Source organism: Lemur catta, chromosome 1, assembly GCF_020740605.2.
Source record: "Lemur catta isolate mLemCat1 chromosome 1, mLemCat1.pri, whole genome shotgun sequence".
Classification (NCBI taxonomy): Eukaryota; Metazoa; Chordata; class Mammalia; order Primates; family Lemuridae; genus Lemur; species Lemur catta.
Window position 1 is genome coordinate 33,297,147 of NC_059128.1, and position 25,789 is coordinate 33,322,935.

Here is a 25,789-nt window from a genome sequence, read left to right on the forward strand (position 1 = left end):
AGGTCTTCCTAAAGGCATGAAGAAGGATTGAATAATCTTTCAGATGTGTGATTAAATACCTTAGAGCAGCAGAGGCAGACTGGAATCTCAGGGCTGCACAAGTGTTTAATATTATACTTTTGGCTGTGGAGTTGATGAAGGAGGGAGAGAATGTTTTGGGGTAAGGAAAGAATGAAGAAAGGAGTAAAGGTAAGGCAATGGTAGTCTTAAGATCTTAGCACTTTACAGTTTACAGAGCACTTGTGATACTTTATCTCCTTTGATCCTAACGATCACTGTGAGACAGAGAGGGTGGTTATCTTTGTCCCTGTTCAACAGATGAGGAAACAGGTGCTCAGAGAGCTTAAAGATTTGCCTAACAGACCCATGTAACAGTGGCAGGACTGTGGCTAGAAACCACAGAATTGGAATCTCAGGAGGGTAAAGCTTTGGCATCTATCTCTATTTAGAAAAATCGCTATAAGCAGTTCTCATTTGCAGTTAGAACAGAGAACCACCGGCAGAGGCTTTCTGCCTACTAAGCTGGTGCTGTGTCTGTTAGTGCATATCTAAAGTTATGAGCTTTTGGAAAATGGGGCCAGTTGGAAGTAAAGTTGGAGATAAAGGTATTTTGGGAGAGCCTCGTCAATTTTATTCAGTTGTGAGAACTGAGAACCCTGGGAGACTAGGAAGGGTCCAAAGTTGCACTTGCAGAAAGGAGATGGCAGGTACTTAAGGAGGAAATCGCCCCCCCCCCCCCCCGTCCTGGTACAGGAACCTCTATGGCCTTCCTGAAGAGGGCTTGCAAAAGAGAATCAATCGAGTAAGGTGTCTCTGGCAGCCCAGAGAGTCCTGGGGGAAGGTCGAGGCATGCAGATAGACCTGGCAAGTAGAGTTTCGCCCCCTGTCAGTGCCAAGTCCTGGTGACTCAGTGGCTTGGTAGGGATGCTTATTGGCTGCTTCTAGAAACTCCACTCAGCCTCAGCAGGGGACACGCTTCACTTCACACTTCCTGTCACCCCTTCTACCGACTTAGGTAATGGAAACATTTTTAGGGAGCAGCCAGCGGAGAACAAGGTACAAGGCAGAAAAGCTGGGCACTCCCTGGTGAGCAGCTCCTCCATTTCCTCAACAAATCAGATTCACAGGGCCAGGTGCTCCCCAGACTTGCTTATTCTTTGTTCAAGGCGACAGTTCCCAATGGATGTGCACCTGTGAAAACACCCTCTAGTAAACATTTGCTTTGTTACTGAGATTTCACTCTCAAATCCCAAAGCCAGATAAAGCCTAATTGCTAGCTTTACTGATGGAGAAATCAAGGCCTTAAAAAAAAAGTGCCACATTGAGTTGGTGGGTGTTCAGAGGAATGAAGTGGCATTAGGGTCGTTTTATTAATAGTTTCTGTGGGCTTCTGGGGGTGGGCGCCCACACTAGCTCTCAGCAGGTGTCCTGCAATACGTTGCACGGTTGGTGTTGAAAACATCAACAGTGGCCGCCTACCTGGCCGAGAACCACAGCAGCTCTGACTCCCTCCTGCGGGGAGATGACCTGCACCAGCCCCTCTGTGAAGTCTTGGGGACTGGCCCTTAGTCTGAGAGGGAGGGAGGTGCAGTTCACCCGCTGTGGCGCTGTGGCTGCGTGTTCTGTGTGCAAGGACTGCATCCTCATCACTTTGGGGGGCTGAGGTGGAGGTGGGGGTATAATGTAGGAGACGTACAGTGCAGGGGCTGGGGCAGATGTGTTCTCCAGGGCAAGTAACATCACTCACTGAAAGATTTCAAGACAAACACACCTTCATCCCTTAGTCTGGTGCAAGCTGAGGCACTGAAACCCACTTTTTCCTAGAAAATAACGCACTGTCCTCCTAAGGGTCCCTTTGATTTTGTGCTTGTGGAAAGCAACAGCCACAGAGAACAATGTGAACATAATATGTACATTTCGGTTGGAGTCTGAGTCAGGTGGACACTAGCCCCAAGTCTCCTCATCTTTCAGATCTCAGCAGCCCCTGACCTCTCACTGTGCGATTCAGAGACTGGCACTCAGGGGTATTCAATAAATGTCTGTGCCAAGTGGGAACGACTTGCTGGGGCAAGTAGAAGTCAATCCTGCATCGCTCCCTCCCTTTTTTCCTCCCCATTCGACCTTTAGGGCTCTGGTTTCCTGCAAGTAGTGAATTATTCACATCTGTTCATAAATACCAAATTGGCCCTTCCCAGGTGACCAGCAGGGTAGGGCGGGGAGGTGGTTTTGTTTGGCGTCTATAAACCTTGTTCCAACTGCACTTACAGGTGAGTGCCAGTTTTTGCTAAGTCATCCTGGGGATAACCAAAGCCCCATTGTTAGATCCTTTCTGTCCTCCTTCCTGGCTCCTCCTTCCTCCCCACCCCTTTGACTCCTAAGTGGGCTGACCAGCTCTGCAGGGCTCACTCTGCGCTTTGCCATGGCTCATATCGCCAAGTCCTTCTACGACCTCAGTGCCATCAGCCTGGATGGTGAGAAGGTAGATTTCAATACGTTCCGAGGCAGGGCAGTACTGATTGAGAACGTGGCCTCCCTCTGAGGCACCACCACCCGGGACTTCACCCAGCTCAACGAGCTGCAATGCCGCTTTCCCAGGCGCCTGGTGGTTCTTGGCTTCCCTTGCAACCAATTTGGACATCAGGTGAGGGGTCCCTTGTATTGTACCCAAGGATTTGGGTTGGTATAGCTCGAGTAGGATGAGGGGAGGCTGAATGACTGTGTGTTGGAGTGTCTGGAATTATGGGGTATGTTTTGTTAATCTAGGTCTTTAGGTGTGTGTGAAATACCAAGGGGAAGTACATACGTTTTAAGATTGAACACTGAGGGTGTGCGGTTTTATTGTTCAAGATGGCCGGTACCAGGTCTGTTTTTCTCTCCTTTTGTGTCCTCAGTGCCTGGGGTACAGAAGGCACTCATTAAATGTTTGTTGAATGAATGAGTGGAGGAAATAGAAGATCAAGAATCAAACTAGGATTGTACAGACTCAGGAGGCCTTGGTTCTAGCTAGACTTGGTTTTGCTATTTAATGGCTCTGTGCCCTTGGAAGAGGCACCTGATTTTTCTGGTTTAGTTTTCTCATCTGTAAATTGGGGATAATATCACTTAGCTCATAGGAATATTATGAGGTTCAGGGATAGGATATACAAAAGTAACTTGAAAAATATAAAGTACTGTGCCAATATAAGCAACTTCATTATTTAGATTGAAGATTTTTTGTTTGTTTAAATTAGCCAAGTAGAAAGTGCACATGGGGGAAAGGGAAAGGTTTTCAATGGGCGTGTCTCCTCTGGGCATCACATGTACCTCTCCATCTCTGATACATGAGTCAAGTTGTTATAGATCTTCAGCCCACACACCTCAAGTTATCTTGTAGGGATTCTTCTATTTCCATTTATGATTTTAATTGTATGAGCAGGCAGAATGTCCCCAAGTGAACCCTCTAATAATAATCCCCTTAGTTCAATTCACAGTGGTATGAAGGCAAGAAAGAGATGTAAGCAGGAAGGCTGACGTATCACTGGCTGTGACAAACCTGAGCCCAAACTATTAACTGCTCTCACTCTTCTTTTTCCCTGTCTCTTTCTAGCCTTTGCTAGGGCAGGAGAGACAGAAAGGGCAGAACCTCTTGAGAGGTCTCTCTCCCACCCTAGAGGTGCTGCCAGCCTTACACCATCACTTCAGGCCACCTTGTTGCTAGAGGGAGTCTATAGCCTACCAGGAGCCAGCCAGCCATCTGCATTAAGGGATAGGAAGTCTAATAAAGATCAGCTCTGGGCTCATGTCATGATGGCCTGGAAATGACTGTACTAATTGTTTCTACTGGTTAGAGGCAGGAACTTTCTCCCAGAGGGAGATATCTGACTCAAACTGGGGAGGAGGGGGTGGAAAATAAGGTTTCCCACAGGCCTTTGGGGTTGTCAGGGGTGGGGAAAGCTGAAGCGGGGACAGGACAGGGATGGCACTGGGCAAGGAAATCCAGGGAAGAGGTTCTGAGCTAAAGCATTCACAACTGAATACGGTGAATGTCTATGTGGTACAGGAGTCTTTGGATAGCAGCCTAGAAGTGAAAGGAATATTACATATTCACAACCTTTAGCCATTAAGCACTTATTTCCTCCACTCCCCTCTCCCTAGCCTATTCCAGAACCCGAAACCCTCTATCCGATTTAATTCACTCTTGTTGGCCACTGAGTAGTTCCATTTAGAGTACATTCATTGTTGTGTCTAACTTGCTTTGCCTTTATGGCACCTGGAAACTAGACTTCCTTGGGTGTGGTCTTCCTTCATCAGAGCTTCCTCCCATTTGCACTTCTGTTCTAGGACAAGGCAAGATGAAAGCAAGAAGCTGTACATCACATTCCTCAGGGCCTCGATTTCACCCTTGGTTTCAGGAGCTGAGTAGGGCACAGGCAAAGGTTATACTGATGCATATGTAATTGGAAGCATGGGAGGCCAAACCAAGGCACAGGGAAAGGGAAGGGGTGTGTGTCTGTGTGTGTGTGCCTGTGTATCTGCGTAGGCAGGTAGGTGAGACCAAGCAGAGGTTCCAGCCAGTATGACCTGCCTCCTTTCCTTTTCTTTCTTCTGCCCCGAACTCAAGGTTCCTCAAAGCTTCAAACACCTTTAATAACTGCTCAGGGTAGATTGGAGACAGAAGCAACAGCTCCAAAGTGCTAAATCTTTAAGTATAAGAACAGCTAAGCCAGGAATTGCAAGAACGTTCAGAAATGGCCTAGGAAACCATCACACAATAACTTTAAGACAGAAAATTCCAAGTCAAGAGTAGGTCAAAGCACATGGAAAAAGGAACACACACACACACACACACACACACACACACACACACACACACAAAGAAGAGAATGATCCCGGGAAGGGAGTGTAGGAGGGTGAACGATATGCATGTTGTTGATCCTTCATTTCCCCCTCCCTTTTCCATGCCTTTGTCTTTTTCCTCCCCCAGGAGAACTGTCAAAATGAGGAGATCCTGAACAGTCTCAAGTATGTCCGCCCTGGGGGTGGATACCAGCCCACCTTTACCCTTGTCCAAAAGTGTGAGGTGAATGGGCAGAACGAGCATCCTGTCTTCGCCTACCTGAAGGACAAGCTCCCCTACCCTTATGATGACCCGTTTTCCCTCATGACTGATCCCAAGTTCATCATTTGGAGCCCGGTGCGCCGCTCAGATGTGGCCTGGAACTTTGAGAAGTTCCTCATAGGGCCGGAGGGGGAGCCCTTCCGACGCTACAGCCGCACCTTCCCCACCATCAACATTGAGCCTGACATCAGGCGCCTCCTCAAAGTGGCCATATAGGCGTGGGCCGCTCAGCACACACATCTCCTATCCATCCAGTACCTTCCTCAGGATTCGGCGTGCCCTCAGGAGACACTGCTGGACCTAAGCGTTCCCTTGACATCAGCCTCCTTCATTGAAGAGCCTTGCCTTTCCCGTCCGCCTGTTTCCTTTTCCACTCCTGACCCTCCGGCTGGTGATTCAACCCCGGGCTCTAAGACTTGGGTGGGCTCTGGGCCTTCACAGAATGATGGCACCTTCCTAAACCCTTGTGGGTGGTGTCTGAGAAGAGTGAAGGGCCTGGAGCCACCCTGCTAGATGAGTCCAATAAAGGGCAGGTGTGGAAACGGCCAGGCTGTCTGTGTCTTCTTCCTTGACAAAGGACAGAGCAATGGTACAAACTTCAGGTGAGACAGAGGAGCTGGCAGCATGCGCAGCTTTGGTGGAGGGAGGCTCTGACTAAAGGGACACCCTATTTACTGTCTGGAAAGCAGGCTCTGGTTAAGGTCTGCAGTGGCAATTGGAGTTGCAGGAAATGTGAATTGTATTATTGCTTTATAGCTCTTCCCCAGAACTGGGAGAAAGGAGGAAGTAATAATGGGAGGTACAGGAAGAAAAGACAGTGGGCCCTTTGGTTCAGGGTACTGGGAGGCTGTTGTAGGATTACAGTCAGGAAGCACTAGCACTGTGGGTACTGGGCCAACTAGGTATTAAATATGACCCGTACCTTGGGAAATTCCCAAAAAGGCACTTTAGTCAACTTCTGGTAGCAAGGGTATAGCCGGTGTAGTTACTGGGAACAAAAAGAGCACCTTATCCTTTTCCTGATCACCTTGTTGGGTAACATTTGTGTTTGATCCTTTGGTAGACTGACTTCCCCTCCTTTTTGAAGCTGATGTTGCACTCTTGCTCCTCTCAAACTCACATATTGACAAATTCGGGCACAAGACAAAAACTTAGAGGCATGAGTGACTGGGTTCATTTCTTCTTCATGAGGGTGGAGATGGGAGAGGGGCTCCCTTCAGAGAATCAGACTGTTTATAACCTGCCAACATGATCGCCGTTCCCTGTGAGGACAGTTTCGGTGAGTGGCTTGTTAAGAATGGTGTCCCTGCTTCCTCGTCCAGTGCAGGGATATTTAAAGAGTACCAACACCACCAAGGCCAGGTTCTATCACGTTCTGGAGAAGACACTTGCTGAGAGGCCACTGCCCTGTCACTCTGCCCCACAAACCTTGTCCTGGAAGCTTCTCATTTTACCTTTCCCTTCTTTGACCACTAGATGGAATATTTTACTTCTCTTCACTGAAGCCCTGAAGGGACAGTTTTCCAAACTGGACATACTGCTTGAGAATTCCAACACCGAGGGGAAAATGTTTTCCCCTTAATCACTCTGCTTCCCATAACCGTTTTCTAAGCACTTGCATCATCTGAGAAGTAAATGTGGAGGAGGTTAAGTGTCTCCACTGCCTGACCTTCAACTAAAGCTGTCACTGATGGAGCTTTATTTCAAAAAGGTAACCTGAGTGTTACAGTGGGAATCCCCTGGCATCCTTCTGCAGGGCCTTCTGCTAAATTAAGGCCACCCTTAACTTATCTCTTTTGAAACCTCAAGCCTTTCAGATTCCTGTTCTTCAAGCCAACAACTGGTGCATGAATTCTTTTGGGGCAGGACCAGACACTGATTTTAGAGCAATAACTGCAGACAAATGGCTTTCCTGATTAAATGAAACAGAATTCAAGTTGGATGCCAGTATGATGTGTTCTTCATCTTAATGTCATAGCCTGTTGTTTCATCCAATAACAGAGCCAGTGGTCCAGAATGCTAGCATCATGCCACAGGCAATTTAGGGTCTGAGATACCAGTCAAGGCCCTGGGTCAAGTTGAAAGAATCATTTATAGATTCCCAAAGGAATGGGAATTACAGTGCAAGTGATTTTGCAATCAGAAAGGGCCATAATGCTGGAATGAGGGCTTCACTTGGGTGGGAAATGCTGTTTTCCTTCAGACAGGATCTAACCAATTTGGCTCATCAGGGAACAGGGTGGGTAGGACTGCAGGAACTTGCTAAAAGGATCTTTTAGCTTTGAGAATTCCAATGCTGAGGGGAAAATGTTTTTCCTTTAATCACTCTGCTTCTCATAACCATTTTCTAAGCACTTGCATTATCCAAGAAGATCTTTAGTTGTGCGGTTGTTAAAATGAAGAGAAATGAGAAAGTGTTTCCTTTCCTCTCCTCCTCCTCTTTTTTATCCCCCTTTTCATCCTCAGAAGTATTAGTTTATGGTCATAAACAGACAAGGCAAAGCTTTAATATAATCATCCACTTTCCTAGATAAACAAAATCTTTTAATTAAATTTCCCTAGGGGACCCAGAAGTAGGGAGAAGGCTCATTAAAAAGCTCTCCCAGAAGTGCTGAGATAATGCTACTCAATTTAGAGGAGGGACAGAGAGAATCACAAATCTGATGGCTCTTACAAAAAAATATAGCTTGGGGGCCGGGCGCGCGGTGGCTCACGCCTGTAATCCTAGCACTCTGGGAGGCCGAGGTGGGTGGATCCCTCAAGGTCAGGAGTTCAAGACCAGCCTGAGCGAGACCCCGCCTCTACTAAAAAAAAAATAGAAATAAATTATCTGGACAACTAAAAGTATATATAGAAAAAATTAGCCGGGCATGGTGGCACATGCCTGTAGTCCCAGCTATCTGGGAGGCTGAGGCAGTAGGATCGCTTGAGCCCAGGAGTTTGAGGTTGCTGTGAGCTAGGCTGACGCCACAGCACTCACTCTAGCCCGGGCAACAAAGTGAGACTCTGTCTCAAAAAAAAAAAAAATATATATATATAGCTTGGGGGGCCAGGGCATGCTGGCTCCTAGCACTCTGGGAGGCTGAGGTAGGAGGATCCCTTGAGCCCAGGAGTTTGAGGTTGCAGTGAGCTATGATGATGCCACTGCACTCTAGCCCAGATGACAGAGCCCAGAGAGACTATCTCAAAACAAACAAACAAACAAACAAAAAACCAAAAGCAAAACCAACTCCCTCAAAAGAACAAAAAAAACCAAAAAATCACCAGCTCTCTTAATTTCCTTTCTACCCAATCATACTGTATCTCACAAGAGAAACTTGTACTATAGTCAAAAAACATACATTTTAAAATTGAGAGCCCCAAATTCAGTAAGTAACTAGCCCTGCTCACAAAATGGAAGAATGGAACTGAAAGGATTTTTGATACACTCAAAAAAAGAACAGTGAACATATACCTCTTAGTGATAACTTACAAGTAACAAGCCATATCTGGTAGTGCCCAAGCTATCTCATATTAATTAGTACAGGAAAGCCCAAGACCATCTGAGAAAGAGCTAGCTAAAACAATACAACAGCAAATATAGCCTGAGCTTTTAATTTCAAGAGCCTAACTAGCCAGACCTGTACATCATGGAACGAGTAGGAAAAAAAATGAGGCGCCAGGACAAGTCCACATTTCCATTTATACATACAGGAGATTTCTTCTCTCTCAGGAAGGGAAGTGAAGAAGACCAATGCTTTTGACTGATTCCCCTCTATTTGAACAGAAAAATAAGAATTCAGTGGAACTGGGTTCAAGAGGTCTTTATTCTATTAGATCCACAGAAGAATTCTAGAAAACGAAAAAGGAAAAAGAAAGTATCACAAAACAGCACAATATTGGTTTAATAATGATGAAATATATGGATAGGATCTTATGTTTTAGATTTTGTAATATATAGTCCAAAACAAATAGATAATTATCCATTTTGCAATAGATGAGGACATTGGCAGGGGCATATAAAATCATACTCTTGAGCTTCAAATGACTAAGTTGGAAGTATTAGCAAACTCCAAGAAGGGACAATTCAGAAGCTATAATGGGCTTAGTGCTGCTATTTAAAGTAATGAAGCATTTTCTCTGCTTTCTGGATTCATTTCACCAAACGATTTCCTCAGCAGGTCAGATATAGATTTGCTGCAAAATGGAAAACATTTTCCAGGAATAAAACAACTGATCCCTACGGAGCAGCTGACTTAACTTCTCTGAATAATAAATCTTGATCTGACATCCCTAGATGCCTCCTCTAGGGCTGTCACTGATATTCTCAACGTCTTCCTAACCTTGCCAGACCCTTACATGTCATGTTTACAACAGAACACTACTATCGAGAGGGAGTCACTACACTAGCTGTGTGACATTAAGCAAGCTATTTAACTTCTTTGTGCCTTACTTTTTTGGGCTCTAAAACTGGAATAACAACTTCTATCTCATGGAGTTGTTAATGAGGATTAAATAAATGCTTAAAAGGGCCTTGGGGCAGGGCACAGTGGCTCACACCTGTAATCCTAGCACTCTGGGAGGCCAAGGCTGGCGGATTGTTTGAGCTCAGGAGTTCGAGACCAGCCTGAGCAAGAGCGAGACCCTGTCTCTACTAAAAATAGAAAAGAGAAATTATACGGACAACTAAAAACATATATATACATATAGAAAAAATTAGCCGGGCATGGTGGTACATGCCTGTAGTCCCAGATACTTGGGAGGCTGAGGCAGGAGGATTGCTTGAGCCCAGGAGTTTGAGGTTGCTGTGAGCTAGGCTGACGCCACGGCACTCTAGCCCGGGCAACAGAGTGAGACTCTGTCTCAAAAAAAAAAAAAAAAAAAAAAAGGGCCTTGATACACGTTAAGGTAGTTGAGGTGCTCAATAAACCTCAGCTTTTATTATTGTTGTTGTACGACAAAGCTTTTCCCTGGTATCTACAAAATTTTGCTCACTTTTTTTTCTTATAAGCAAAACCTTAGTTCAGTATTTCCAAATCTCTTAGCTATGAAGAGGAAACAATTCTGCTTCTAATCTCTGACCCTTTAAATTTTGGTCTCAGAATGATAAGAATTAACGGAAGCTACCTCAATGTATCTAGAACTTTATATGTTTTCCAAAGTATTTTATATTAATATTAATGCATTTGGATCTCCTACCAATACTGTGCAGGAAGTATAATGGCAATTTTTATTATGCCAATTTTACAGAAACAGGACAATGAAGTCCAAAGTGATGCTTTGCTTAATGGTTATACTGTTATAAAATGGCAGAGAGGCCTAAATGTCAGCGTTTACAACCCCCAAGCCAGTGCTCACTCATCTATGCAAAGTAAGATATTCTAAGATCCCTTTGGAGAAATTGAAATCATTCTATTCATTTATATTAACTAAAGTCCACACTTTATTCAGATTCCCCTAGTTTCTACCAAATGTCCTTTTCCCAGTACAAGATCCCATTTAGGATACTACATTACATTTAATTGTCATGTTAGGCTCTTCTTGGCTGTGATAGTTTTTCAGATTTTCCTTGTTTTTTGATGACCCTGACGGTTTTGAGGAGTCCTGGTCAGACATTTCAGATATTTTGTAGGATGTCCCTCCATTGGAATCTGTCTGATGTTTTTCTTATGATTAGACTGAGGCTGTAGGATTTGAGCAGGAAGACCACAGAAGTGAAGTACCATTCCCATCACATCATATCAAGGGTACATGCCATCAACACGGCTTACCATTGATGATGTTAACCTTGATCCATGGCTGAGCTAGTGTTTGTCAGGTTTCTCCACTGTAAAGTTACCCTTTTTCCCCTTTTCCATATTATACTCTTTGCAAGGAACTCACTACGCAGAGCCCACACTTAAGGATCTACAAAAGTTATTTGGAATTCTTCTGCAGGAGAGATTTGTCTATCCTCTCCCATTTACTTATTTAACCATTTATTTATGTCAGTATGGACTCATTGATATGTATCATATAGTTTGGATTATAATTCAATACTACTTTATTTTGTTGCTGAAATTGTTGCAGCTTTGGTCACTGGGAGCTCCTTCACTTGGCTGCACTGTCTGTGTGACATACTCCCAATCACTCATTTTTTTTTAGTTTAGCATTCATCTTTCTGTAGCACAACATGCTCCAGGCTCATCTTGTATATTTCCTGCCCCAATGCAAGAAGCAGTCCTATTTCCAAGGAGTCCTGGTTCCTTTTGTTGGAAACCAAGATCGGGGCACTAGGTGTGCTCCTATTCTATTTATTTTCTGGCCTCACAACTGCTAACACAGATGCTTCACTCTGGCTACACTGAGGGTTCTGCTTCAAACTTGAACAGAAAAGCTCAGTTCTAGAGAATAATGATCTCCTAAATTACTTTTTCTTTCAAAGGATAGGTAAGTCTAAGCAGAAAAAAATATGCAAAGAATTTTCATTATAAACTAAGTAAGACAAACCATCCGGCTTGCTATATTGTAAACTAACATACCATAATTACCAGATAACTGCAGAAGGGTCCTTAGAATAACAGAGTCATTTGTCGGGGGTCATCAGGGAGAATACTGATGGTATCTTCGGCTTTGCCACATAGCAGACACAGCATGGTATACTCCTGGAACAAGACAAAGTGCACGATTACCTCAAGGAACAGGGAGAAAGATGCTTCATAACTTACTATGTTTAGTAAAGCTGTTCTCTACAAATTGTCATGGATACTCTTTAGGTACATTAGATCAATTTCTTCAACGCTTATGTTGAAGAAGCATATGTCTTATGCTTTTTCTGTGTATTCCAGAGCCTTTTATTTACACAAATTTGAATACATGCTGATGCTCTATTTATACGAATGTTATCTTGGAAATAGATGGCTATTTTTTGGACTTAGAAAGCACACATATTTAGCTGAGTGCTGCTACTTAAAGTAATGAAGCAATTTGAGTGTGGGTCCCTGAGGACAAATTCCTGTTCTTAGAGCTGCTCCTTTCTAGGATATTTAACACTAATATGCAACAGAAATGATTTTTTTTTTTTTAAAAAGGAGAAAATTCCCAAACCATAAACCATAAAAGCTATTTTTATCTACTCTAGGAAAATGAACAATTATGTTAAGTTCACTAATATGCCATGCCTCATATTTAGAAAGCTAGTTGTCTGGAATTTGATCTATTTAAGAAGTTTTATGTTTCTTAGGCTAGACATTAACAAATGTCCAGACTGGTGACAGGAGGGATTTTATTTTGGGCAAAAATCCTTAGGGCAAAGTCCTGTTCTTTTTTATTTAAAATAAATTTTTTTTAAGTCCTGTCCTTATAGCTGTCCCTTTCTAGAATATTTAACATAGTCATAAACTATAGAGACATATGTCTTTTTTTTTTTTTGAGACAGGGTCTCACTCTGTTGCCCAGGCTAGAGTACAGTGGCATCGTCATAGCTTACTGTAACCCCAAACTCCTGGCCTCATGAGATCTTCCAGCCTCAGCCTCCTGAGTGGCTGGGACTACAAACGCATGCCACCACACCTGGCTGATTTTTAAATTTTTTGTAGAGATGGGGTCTCACTATTGCCAGGCTGGTCTCAAACTCTTGGCCTTAAGGGATCCTCCTGCCTTGCCCTCCCAAAGTGCTAGTATTATAGGTGTGAGCCACGGTGCCTGGCCTCTTTTAAACTTTTTGTTTAAAAACCTTTTATCTTCTTTAGGAAAACAAACATTTATGTTAAATCTACTAGTACTTCCATGCCTGATGTTGAGTTTGCCAACTGTCTGGAAATTGATCAGTCAAGGCAGTTTGTGTTTCTCAGGTGTAGACAGTCACTACAGAGGACAGCAGAGGTAAACAATGACTAGTACAAAGAATCAGAAGCAGGCAGCTGCCTTTCCATTGCCTATTGGTGAGTTCAGCAGCAGAGTTTAGTTGTGGCAGTGGAAAGATTATTTCTTAAAGACCACACTTAATTTCAAAGTCTACTCCACACAAACAGTAGAAATACATGGAGGGTAGAGCTCAGAGAACAAACACAAGTTTCATGAATTAAAATTAAAAATAAAAATCCACTCTCTTCAGGGTCTTTTACTGCTCTCAAATACTTCTACTGCTTTAACCCACCAGACAGTACTAGTGGGATGGCAACCTCTCACTATAAATGAAGAAGAAAAAAGTAACAGAGTAAAAAAGGGAAAAGGTTTGAAGCCAGACAAATATCTGAGTTTTCAAACCAATCTATCCATTGACAAGTTCACACTGAGTGTGCCTACATGCTCTGCAATGTGCCGGGCGCACTGCCAGATGTGAAAGAAGGCAAGGATACAGTCTGACCTTACAAAACTTACAATCTACATTGGAATAAAAAATAAAAATAACACATAATATAATCTGGAAAGATTATTAAATCAGAGAGACTAAATACATCTGTAATCTTTAGTTTATAGGTGGTCTGGAATCCAAATTTCATTGCAAGTCAATTATTTGGAATTTAAAAGCAGTTTCCCACAAAAGTAATGTTATACATGGCAGTTAGGTTCTCAGGAAACTCCACAAGTCTTTTAAATTTATATTATACAAGTACTATGGAATCTAACCATATATAGCAGTGCTTCTGTGGGAAAATATGTCTAGAATTCTAACTTGGGATGCCAAGAACATATCTTCTCGTGCTGCCAGGAATATGGTAGGATTAGGACACCTTTTATCAAAACCATCCAAGTAGGGAGAATAACTCCCCCTAGTCACTCATGGGGACCCTCAAAGACTCCATCTGGATAGGGCCTGGGGGAAGAGATTTGTAAGGAAGGGTAGAGTGGGTGGAATCACCTTTGGGTAAGACCAGAGCCTTTGTTTCATTGTGAGGGTCTCAGCCCTTTTCCTCCCTATTCATTCTGACTCCAAGTTCTCTCCATCCCTGGCCTACAGAGGAATAGAAAGTGGTCTCAAAATTCCCCTCTTGCTTCCCAAGGTAAACACATGGTCCATTTGAGGGCTTCTGCTAGGGGGATTTAAAAAAACAAAGAATACCTATAATCATTTATAATGTATTTTCCATTTAAACTCTGTACCACTGTCTCCACATTCCCATCTAGTCTTGCCATCAGAAAATCCTATCGTGTTCAATGATAACATTGTGATTGCTTTAAAAGCAGAAACCTTATCTTTTAGAGATGCATAATGAAATATTTACAGAGGTAGTGATATATTTGGAATTTGCTTCGAAACAATCCTGTGGGGAGATGTGGGAACAGTAAAGTATAAATAAAGCAACTTGGAAGCCAGGGAGTGGAGATTAATACACTATTCTGCCAACTTCTGGTTATGTCTAAGTTTCCCAAGAGATGTTTAAAATAAAATGAAAATGGCGGTGGGGAACCCCACCTTGAACTTGAACTACTGCCAGATTGGAGTGGGGGCTGGGATAGGCTCCCAGTAAGTCATGGCAGCTGAGAATGAAGAGTTCTTGTGGGGTCATCAGGCTGAGGAAGAAGTTCCCAAGTGGCTATTCACTCGAGTCAGGGCCTGACAAAGGTACGATAAAAGTTCAGAAAAGGGAGAAGCAGTAGGGGCTGGACTATGAAGAGCAAGGAGACAGAATTTGAATTTTGCTAGAAAGAGGTAAGATTTACTTGGCTTTAAAGTGGAGAAAAGGACAATTCAAATCAAGGGAAAGGCATGAATAAGGACGGCAATATGGAAAAGAGCACCATATTGCATATGGAGTAAAACGGAAATGAAGATGCACTGGGAGGTTTGTTAGCAGGGGAGCGTGGGATGATGTGTTCAAGGAAGACGAACACGTAGTGCAGAACTACAGTTCGGGGTAGCCTGCAGTAGTTTTGGCTTGAGTGGGTGTGGTCCATGATATGAGCTGTGGTTACACAGCTGGAAAAAGGCAACAGAAACAAAGGAAAAAAGGAGGGCAGGGGGGAGGTTAGGGCCAGAGAAGGAAACGTGGAAGGTGTCTAACAGGTCTCAACCTGAGTGCCTGTGTACTCACTATATGAGGGAGCATAGAATACGTTTCAGACCACAGACCAAAGCTCAGGGGTATCAGGGAAAACAGGAAAGGAAATGAGATAAAAAACAAAGGAGCAGTTAAAATGATTTAAAAGAAAGGAAAAAAGTCAAGCATATGGACAAGGGCAGAAATGCTTCAAAAAGACAATAACGGTTAACAAAAGCAGACCCAGAAGAGATTTTAAGAAAGGAGAACTGAGGCGAAGTCAAAGGATTTGGTTAGATTATAGGAAACCTGCGGGAGAACAGTTTTAGTACAGTGAAAATGAAAACCAGTTTGTAGGTACTGAAAAGGAGCATACGGAAATAAGGGAAATAGGTTCAGAACAATTCAAGTAAAGAAGCAAAAAGTAAGGAAAGTGATGATTATAGGATGAATCAAAGGGTTTTAATTCATTTTTAACAAATAAAGAAGAGCTAAGTATGTTTAATGTAAAAAAAAGTTTTTAACCCCATAGATTTATTTTTTTAAAAAGATGACACGAGAAACAGAAGGTAACATGAGATTCCAAAGGAAATGCAGTAGGGGTAGCACTGGAGAGGAATAAATAAAAATGTTCCCCTATGATAGAAGGGAAGAGAGAGAGCCTAGAGTTGGGACAATGCTACGTGTGCTGTATGTAGGGAAGAGTAGTGGGAAATAAGAGAAAGGGAAGCTGGGCCAGCCCAGCGAGAACCCTGGAATGAGGAGCTTGGATATTGTACTGTAGCTAAAGGTGTGCTATGAAAGGGCCAATGAAATGGCTGGCAAGCATCATTTTAAGAAAAATAATCTGATGGCAAAGTACAGAAAATGTGTTGACGGGGGAGTAGATGCTGGAGTAGACAAGACAAGGGAGAGTCCAGTTTAAGAGTTTTTTCAAGAGAATTTCACAGTCTCTAGGCATTATGACTATAAGCCATCTTTCTTTACCTTCTTCCCACCCCAGAGTAATTTCTGATGCAGCTTTGAAAATGGCTGCATTTGATCACAAAGGAAAAATCAGCTAGACTTCAGTCTCATGGCAGTGATTTACAGTGGCTTGGTTAGGACATAACTAGCACAATACCCATTTAGGGGCTCTAAAAAGCTGACGTGAGCTTCAGGAAGGTCTTGAAAATAAGGATAAGCACTCTTTTCCTACCATAAAAAAATAGAGCTGTTTCTTTAAGCCCATTCATTCACCAAAATCTCAATTTTGTCCTAAGTTACACATATCATATAAATATTTTCTGAGGCATAATTTTTGGATGCTGAGGAGATATAATGAAGATGTTGTTTAGATTAACCACATCATATCAGACCAGATTCTGACAGGTGACTAAGCACTTTCTTCCAGACTAAAATAAGAATGAATGAGTGGGGTTATACTATTTTATGATTCTGTTACGAAAGATTTTTTTCTAATTAAAGCACTTTCCAAATTTGCAGGACTTAAAAAATTCCCTTCCCTGTTAAAAGTTCTACTCTGATATTTATATCCTATGGATGAACACAGAGTTCACACAAAACAAGTAACACAGTTTGAAGGCCTGAAAACACAGGCAGTGAGGGGCAGACACAGGTTCCAGTTTGTGCTTGGCTCTCCCCCACTTTTCAGCTTCTCTTCCTGACCATCAGACTGACCATCAGACTTGTGAGTCTTCAGCAACCTGGGGCCTACACCAACCTCCCATAGTATTCTCCACATGTTCTCAAAATTGCAGAAGGACTAATTCTTATAATAAATCCCTTAATCTCTAGCCTCATAGTGGTTCAGCTTTTCGCCTCCAACCTTGATACACCCATGTAGTAACTTTGTTTAACAAATAATATTAAAATGTCTTACTGCAATTAAGACTACAGAGTTGTTTAATTCTACACACTATCTAGGGAAAACAAATATACTTTCCTTATCACAATTTCCGTACCCAGGAAATTGGCAGTGGACAGGCCATCACTTAAAGACAATTGAGCAATCACGTAAGTGGGCAGTGAAAAAAGCAGCACAATAGTAATTTCACAAGAAGCCATAATGTCCTATATTTTATAAACAAAAAAGACAGGACTGAGATGTCATTTGTAAAGCACACACATTGTGACTCTTGTGAAGACAGGTTTACATGGATCCACCCACATCTGGAGTCTGTCTTTCAGCTTGTACAGGTAGAAGAGAGGGATGGTTTCCTTTCATATATGCTAGTACTTCATTTATGAAAACTATACCTAGATTTTCAAGGGTACTTTTCTTATCCCCCTTCCCCTATAACATACCCATATGTATACATTTACCTGAAATTCATCCATGATACTGAAGGTATACTCATGCCTGGCTATTACGTGATGACAGTTCTTACACAGATCTGCTGAAACAAAGTGAGATTTTCGTAATTAAGTCTTAGAAAGTTTCTTCAAACAGTAAAATTTCTATTTTCAGCATGATATTACCTAAAAAGAATCTTAGCTTTGTCATATTTAACATAGCAGGAAACCCATTATAATATCTACCTTGATAAAAAAAAAGTCCAGTATCTGTTACACAGCTGTAGTCGCCAACCCCCCCTGGACCTGTCTGTGGTCTGTTAGGAAGCTGGCCACACAGCAGGAGGTGAGCAGCAGGCATGAGCAAGCAAAGCTTCATCTGTATTTACAGCTGCTCCCCATCGCTTGCATCACCACCTGAGCTCTGCCTCCTGTCAGATCAGTGGCAGCATGAGGTTCTCATGGGAGTGTGAACCCTACTGTAAACTGCACATGCAAGGATCTAGGCTGCGCTCCTTATGAGAATCTAATGCCTGACGATCTGAGGTGGAGCTGAGGTGGTGATGCTAGCGCTGGGGAGCGGCTGCAAATACAGATTATCATTAGCAGAGAGGTGTGTATAATTATTTCATTATAGATTACAATGTAATAATAATAGAAATAAAGTGCACAATAAATGTAATGTGCTTGAATTACCCTGAAACCATCCTCCCTCCCCACTGTCCGTGGAAAAATTGTCTTCCATGAAAATGGTCCCTGGTGCCAAAAAGGTTGGGGACCGCTATTATACAGCAATACTAAATAATTAAGGGTCTAAACTCTGAGATTGAATGTGCATATATTAATTCCCACTGAAAGTTTTCTAAGGTAATCAATTAACAGATATTTAAGTGTGTTTCTTAAACTAGCTGGACCTATTTAAATATGTAAAAGTTTTATTCTCAGGAATGATAGAAACTGTACTACTATAAACAACCACTGTCTCAAAAACAATGAGGCAGATACTATCATTACCACCTTTTTAGGGATAAGGAAACAGAGATACACTGTGGCTAAGTAACCAGGAAGACTACCAAGCTAGGAGGTTTTGGAACCCGAATTCAAACCCAAGCAGTCTGGCTCTAGTCCCTTGGTCTTAACCACTGTACCCCATTGCCTGGAACAAAATACAGTTTAACGGGAGTATATGCTAAAAAGAAGCAAAAGATTTCTTCTAATTTAAAACATTTTCAATTGTCTGACTCTATTCTAAAGGCTTTGTGTCTTTCATACCCATCTTTCAAAATATTATTATCTGCACATTTATCTCTCATTTATTCAGAACATATCCAAGAACCAGGAGACAAGAAAAAGGGGATGTGAATACTTATCACGATATGTGGACACTAAAGAGTATATATACTTAATTTATTCATAGAAATTCTTAGTGCCAACTTCAGAATTTATTTATTTATTTTTTTTTTTTTGAGACAGAGTGTCGCTTTGTTGCCCAGGCTAGAGTGAGTGCCCTGGCGTCAGCCTAGCTCACAGCAACCTCAAACTCCTGGGCTTAAGCGATCCTACTGCCTCAGCCTCCCGAATAGCTGGGACTACAGGCATGCACCACCATGCCTGGCTAATTTTTTCTATATATATTTTAGTTGGCCAGATAATTTCTTTCTATTTTTAGTAGAGACGGGGTCTCGCTCTTGCTCAGGCTGGTCTCGAACTCCTGACCTCGAGCGATCTACCCACCTCGGCCTCCCAGAGTGCTAGGATTACAGGTGTGAGCCACCGCGCCCAGCCAAAATTGATTTATTTTTACCATACATAGTTCATTTATTTGGCATTCCAGTTTTGAGGACAAGGAGCACCATATGAAGGTAGCTTATAGCAGCAAAACTAAGAAACAACAGACTGACAGACCAAAAAAAATCTATAAAAATAGAAACAAAACTGAAAAAAAAACATAGCATCCCAGGGTCATTTAGTATAGGGGAGAACAGCCCTAAACACATTAATAGCTGTTGGAGGACATCACTGTATTAAAATATAGTAGAAAGTGAAAACTCACGTGGATGACCCTAAGGTAATAATAATAAAAAATAAAAGTCTCTATATATTGTTCAAAGCAGCATAAAGGCTTTAAAAATATGTCCCTGAAAAACAATTTAATAAAAAAAAATCAGTGCCTGAAGCACACAAGCTTTAGTTATTTGCAAAAGACACTCATGTAGGATATCTGATGATGCTAGATAAATGAAGTATTAATTATATCTTCCTCTTTAAAACCTAACTGGTAACTATTTGTTGCAATACAACATTAAAATAGACCTCAGAATATTTTGCACAACGTAACAACTTCCAAAAGCTGATAGCTGCTAACAGACTCCTGCTTTGAAAAAAAAAAAAAAAGTCTACTTACGATCATAGGTTACTATTTCTTCTCCATCTTCTTCTTTCGAGGATTTGTTTGTGATCAGCATAAAATCCCGCTTACTGCACACTGCACAGCCTGTAAAGTTCAGCAAGAAAGATCCATTCTCTAGGCAGGTGTTGCCCTAAAATATTAGAATTAGGAATTTAATTTCCTTACATTTCAAAATCTTTAGTGAAAATGATTAATAGACTCTAAAGGCAAAAAAAAAAAGGCCAGAAGGTACTTGCTATAATAGAAGATTATACCAAATAATTTTTGAAATTACTAGCTTTCCTAAAGAAGTGTTATTCATGTTAAATAAAACTAAAGCACAGTATTAGATCCTTAAGTCTCTGAGGACTGCAACTATGTCTAACAAGGAGGACTAAATGCAAAAACATATTTAGAAATAACTTAAGGAAACCTTAATAATATAAAATATGAAAATGAAATATTTAGTAGCCAACAATATTAAATGAGGTATATCAAAACTAGAATTAAAATTCAATCAAAATGGAAACATTGAGGAAATGATAAAGATGATCTCATACACTGTGATGTTCAGCTGATTGTTTAAACAGCTTTCGGTCAAGCCTTGATCATACCACAAAATAAACAAAAATAAATAAATTCAGCTCTACAGATGTCAGTTCTTAAGGATATGTGTGATTCAGGTAGAGAAGGTTAACTTCTTCAGCACATCAGACTGATATAATGGTATTCAAGAAAGAAAGGGTTTGCACATCACTAAGAAACTGTAAATAACTTATGCTCCCACATTAAGGGAAGTCTTTGCTAAAGGCTTCTAATAATTAAGAATTAAAAGTCACTTTACAAATAATGTAGTCCAACCCCATTTCTGAGCAACAAACTTAAAGAGTATTTAAAAATAGTTAATGTGACTAAAAATCATTCAAATCAACATTTCTCCAACATCTATGTGTCTGATACTGTGCAAAGCACAGTGGATGATTCAAGGATGAGCCAAATATGTTTCTACCTTCAGGGAGTTTAAGAAGTATCAGGAGAATTAAGAACCACTTTAAATGATACCACAATGAAGTCCTTCCGGATTCCCAGCACCACAATTAATCTCTCCCTTCTGAGTGGCTTCTTAGTTCTACGTATTAAAAAGAGTAATTCTGGTGGGGGAAATCAAGATTTTACTATATAGTTTAGAGTTATTTAATATTAAATCATGGGCACATTAATTTAACTACAAAAGGGGAAAAAAAGCCTTGGAATTAAAGTATACAATTCCAGCTATTAAGAACAAATGCTTTGCTTTGACTTAAAAACAAAATAAAATTTACTGAGGTATAATTTACATATAATAAAATTCACACATTGTAAGAGTACAAGAGAATGACTTAACCAAGGTATATAGCCATGAAACCACTATGCCAATCAAGGCACACAACAATTCTATCTCCCCAGGAAGTTCTTTCATGCTTTGTAGTCTATCTCCAATCTCCATTCCATCCCAGACACCCACTGATCTGATTTCTATCTCTATACATTAGTCTTGCACAGTCTAGAATCTTATATAAATAGAATCAGTATACTCTTTTGCATCCAGCTTCTTTTGCTCAACATAATGTCTATGTTAATCACCTAGGTTTTTCTATGTACTGGTAGTTCACTGCTTTTTATTGCCAAGTAGTGTCCCCCGTAGGATTCATCTGTTGATGGACATTTGGTTTGACCCAGTTTGGGGCTATTATGAATAATGAAGCAATGAAGATTCATGTACAAGTCTTGTGTGGGCATATCTCTTCCTTTATCTTGGGTAAACAGAAGTACAACTGCTGAGTAATATGGTAAAAATATGGTATAATTAACTTTACAAGAAACTGCCAAATGGTTTTCCAAAGCGTTCCATTTTACATTCTTGCCAGCAATATGTGAGTTCCAGTTGCTCCACATCCTCACTGATACTAGCTATTGCCTTTTTTATTTTAGCCACTATAGTGATGTTTTATCTCATTGTAGTAAGTGGTATCTCACTGCAGTTTTAATTTTGTTTCCCTAATGACTAATGACATTGAGCATCTTCTCAAGGTGCCTATTCATTTATTTTCTTTTGCAAAACTTTGATATCTTAGTAATAAATGAGGTATACAAAACATACAATTTTAAACATTAATGATATGTTTAAAATTGTATGTTTTGTATACCTCATTTAAAACTAAGATCTGATCTTTTCCCTCTGATTAATCTAAATTAATGACTATTGCTGTTACATTACTAACAAATTTAAAGCTGAAATGTGAAATATGTGAAATATAGATTTCATTTCCAATTTGATTTGAAAAATATATTGTTATAATTTTGTGCCTGTTCAATAATTTTAGAAAATGCAATAGAGTTCTAGTTCCAACTGGCTTGCTAAATGCTTTTCTGAAAGAAAAAAGACTGGTTCATATAGTTGAGTAAGAGAACATTTGGGTTTAGAAAATTAGTATGTTTCATTTCTAACCTGACTCATGCTTGAGTTCAAGTTCTCAGTATAACATTACAAGCAAGTAGGCCAGAGCCCTGTTGGGAATTCAGTACTGTATATTTCTAGTCTGTGAAAAACACCTACCACAAAACTCTAAATAACTTTATGTAACCAAAGATAAATAATTAAATATTACTTACCCATTCTGCACTCAGCGCTGCCCTACAAGCTAATCTATTTTTCTCTGCCAAAGTTTTTGAACGAGTGGACTATACTTGTTGCTACCATCTTCTTATTACCCTTTCCTTTGCTAAACTTGTGCAAAGTGGCTTCTGTTCTTACTGCACTTAAAAATACGTCATGACTTCAGAGAACTCCAGAACTGGAAGGCTCCTTGAGACTCCAAATGGTCAGTTAGTCTCTATTGAACAACAGGAAGAGAAGTCAATTCCTCTAAGAGTTACTCATTCCATTTTTGAACATCCGTTAGAAAGTTCTTTATTTTGATTCAAAGACTACAACCCCGTAACATCCACCCACTAATTATTTTTAAATCTGCCTTCTGAAAATTCCGAAGAAAAGTTTAATTCTTCCTCATGACAGTCCTTTACTCATTTTAGAACAGAATAAAATCACAGAAAAGTATCTCTGAAAGACACTTCCCTGGTTTTTCAATCATCTCAATCCTTTACTCTTCTTCCTTATACTTTCTGTTATTTATTTTCTAAGTTACTTTAGTCTTTGAAGCTCAGTCTTTAATTCTCTACATTCTTTTCCTCAGAGAAAAAAATCCTATCTTGACACCTTTATTTGGTTGACTCATCTATCTATGCAGGTGCACCAAACTGCAATCCTGTATCTTCACTTGATTCCTCAGATAATACACTCTCAACCTCAAATGAAGCATGATAAAAACAATTTGATCATTCCCCTCCCGTTTTGATTTTTCTCCCATATGCCTCCAATTTCTGTAATGATAGTTTCAATTTTCCAGTTGCCTAGATTGAAAACCTTGAGATCATGTATAGCTCATCCCTTTTTCCCTCCTACATTAAATTGACTGAGTCCTGTTAATTCTTTCTTTGAAACAAGATCTTCATTATCTTTTGCCTACAACACTGTTGCCATGGCTTCGCCAAATGCTGTGGGATTATCCTTTTACACTCCTCCCACCCCATCATTCCAACATAGAGCCATTAAAATTCACTTTCCTAAATAACAGATTTCAGAAAAATTTCCCTATTAAAAATTATTTTGATGGTTGCCCAGTGCCTAAAATGTAAAATCTAAACTTCTCAATATGATTTTTAAGTCTTTCAGTTAGCTCTACTCTTAAGAATCCAACCTAATCTTTGCAATATTCTCTACTGCAAACTTCTCCCTCATGGTCCCTGTAATGTGCAATGTTATTGGTTTAAAATATTTTTAAACTTTAAAAATGTGTGAAAGAGAACACAATAAACTACATGAACATAAATGTACAGCATAATGAATAATTAAGTGAACATCCGAATCAAGAAATAAAACACTGCTTGCACCCAAGAAGACTTCTCCTCATATGACCCTTCTGGATCATAACTTAATCCCCTAGCAGTGACCATTATCTCCACTTTATGCTAACTGCGTGCTTTTCTTTATAGTTTTTCCACCAGGTACATCCTTAAATAATATAACTTAGTTTGCCCATTTTTGAATTATACTTTATGTGTTTGTTCATCAACAATGTATTTCTAAGACTTATTCAGGTTGCTGCACGTAATTCTGGTTTATTTTCATCACTCTAGTTCAGGATTTCTCAACCTTGGCGCTACTGACATTGGAACAAATAGTACTTTGTTGTGGTGGCTGTCCTGTGTGTTGCAGGATGTTTAGCAGCATCCCTGGCTCCACCCATTAGATGTCAGTAGTGACAACCAAAAATGTCTCCAGACATTGCCAAATGTCCCCTGGGAGGCAAAATCAGTCCTGGTTGAGAAAGAACACTGCTCTAATTCATTCACTTCCATTACTCATCCATTTATGGTGTTCCACTCTGTATCAGTTACTTTTCCAGTCTACTACTACAAAAATAATGCTGTTAGAACATTCTTATACAAGTCTCCAGGAGCATATGCACATGCATTTTTCTAGAATGGGAATTGCTGGGTCATTTCAGTGTGCATATCTTTAACTCGATAATGCTAAACTTTTTTTCCAAAGTGGTTGTACCATATGAGAATTCGTACTATTATATATCCTTCTCAAAAGACTTAACTATTATTCATAAAATATTAAGACATAATCAACTATATAGACTTTCTACCTCCCAATCAATGCACGAATTTCTGTTCTTGTTATTTTCCTTCAGCCTCCAGCTCCTCCTTCCCTTCTTTTCTACTCTAATTACAACTATTCTTCAAGCCCCAACTGACGTTCACCTTTTGGGGGGAGAACAAAACTATCCCCTATTGCTCTCCTCTTTCTCTAAACTTGAATAGCATTATGGACTGTGCTGCTCATTTTTTGTTAAGCACATAAGCCCCCAAATCGTAAACTCTTAGGCAGCACAAAAGCTGTCTTTTATTTCTTCTTTGAAATAAAGAATCCCTTTCTGGCCTAGCAAAGTAATCTAGCTATACACATATAAATATTCAACAAGTACACCTTGAATGAATGAGAACAGACAAGCTTCACAATCTCCTGAGTGTGAGAGGAATAGAGATTTGAAAGTAACAGCCAGGAAACCTGAATTCTAGTCCTGGCTCTCATTCATACTAACTAGAATGTGAACTTGAGCAAGTGATTTCCCCTCTCTAGACATCTGTTTCTTCATCTGCAAAAATGGGTTAGAACAGACGACCTCAGAAGTCCCTTCCAGCGACAGAATTCGGTTAGAAAATTCAACTACAAATCAAGCTTGAGGACAAGACCGGGAGTATGGGTGGGGGAGTTTCTCGGGTGTCGACCGGGGTGGTAGCGGTGGTGGGGTTTCCTCTGTTCTCCCCTGGAGCCCAAGAGAATGAGCATGATGGCTGATGTCAGCCGTCAGGGCAGGGACGAGTGGGAACGGACGGCCACAGGCCATCCCTGGTGACAAGTGCCTAAATACAGATATCGGGTCACTGGTAAAGGCAGTGCGACCGAGTCCGCCCCGCGCACGGGCGCTCGGGGAAGGCCGGCCGGGGGTATGAGAAGCCTCAAGGGCTGGCCGTGGGCCAAGGGAGCGGGAGGTTCTCGGCGCCCACTCGCTCACCCGGTTGGGATATTCCTTCTCCACACAGTCCCCACACATGGCGACGCTGTTTACAGGGAACGTCCTTCACCGCTTCCGGGAAGACGAAATCTCGCGAGAGCTAACAGAAAGTTGCCGCATGCGCCCCAAGTACTCGACGCTGGAGTATTTGGTCTTCGGAACCGAGTCGAAGTCTCCGCCCCTTAGCAACTGTTGTTAGGGCATGGCATCGTCTCCCCGGAGACATCCGTAGGCAAAGAGCAGAGAAACCTTCCGAGAAAGAGGAAGGAACCCTGGACTGGTAGATGCGGCGGGAAGGGGAAGTGGATCTTGGACTGGGCAAAGTTCTCACAGGCGCCTGCCTGAGCTTAGGCTGACAGAAACGCTTACTCCATACAGAAAA

At 41.1% G+C, this 25,789-nt stretch overlaps 2 protein-coding genes across 4 annotated transcripts; one reads left to right on the forward strand and one right to left on the reverse strand.

Moving 5' to 3' along the window:
• Nucleotides 1-2,245: 2,245 nt before the first annotated feature.
• Nucleotides 2,246-5,640, forward strand: GPX2 (glutathione peroxidase 2). The gene is made up of 2 exons (XM_045565640.1): nt 2,246-2,641; nt 4,964-5,640. Exons 1-2 carry the CDS (start codon nt 2,420-2,422, stop codon nt 5,312-5,314), a joined length of 573 nt encoding a protein of 190 aa, XP_045421596.1. The 5' UTR covers nt 2,246-2,419; the 3' UTR covers nt 5,315-5,640.
• A 3,120-nt stretch (nt 5,641-8,760) lies between these two features.
• On the reverse strand, nt 8,761-25,577 carry CHURC1 (churchill domain containing 1). 3 transcript variants are annotated; one of them, XM_045565660.1, is made up of 5 exons: nt 25,408-25,577; nt 19,739-19,874; nt 17,365-17,435; nt 11,599-11,721; nt 8,761-8,929 (listed from the first exon to the last, which is right to left on the reverse strand). In XM_045565660.1, exons 1-4 carry the CDS (start codon nt 25,444-25,446, stop codon nt 11,629-11,631), a joined length of 339 nt encoding a protein of 112 aa, XP_045421616.1. In that variant the 5' UTR covers nt 25,447-25,577; the 3' UTR covers nt 8,761-8,929; nt 11,599-11,628. The 3 variants fall into 3 exon arrangements, with proteins under 3 accessions (XP_045421616.1, XP_045421609.1, XP_045421625.1); XM_045565653.1 differs by having other exon boundaries at nt 17,365-17,438; nt 25,408-25,515; XM_045565669.1 differs by lacking the exons at nt 8,761-8,929; nt 17,365-17,435 and having other exon boundaries at nt 11,539-11,721; nt 25,408-25,515.
• Between the last annotated feature and the right edge of the window lie 212 nt (nt 25,578-25,789).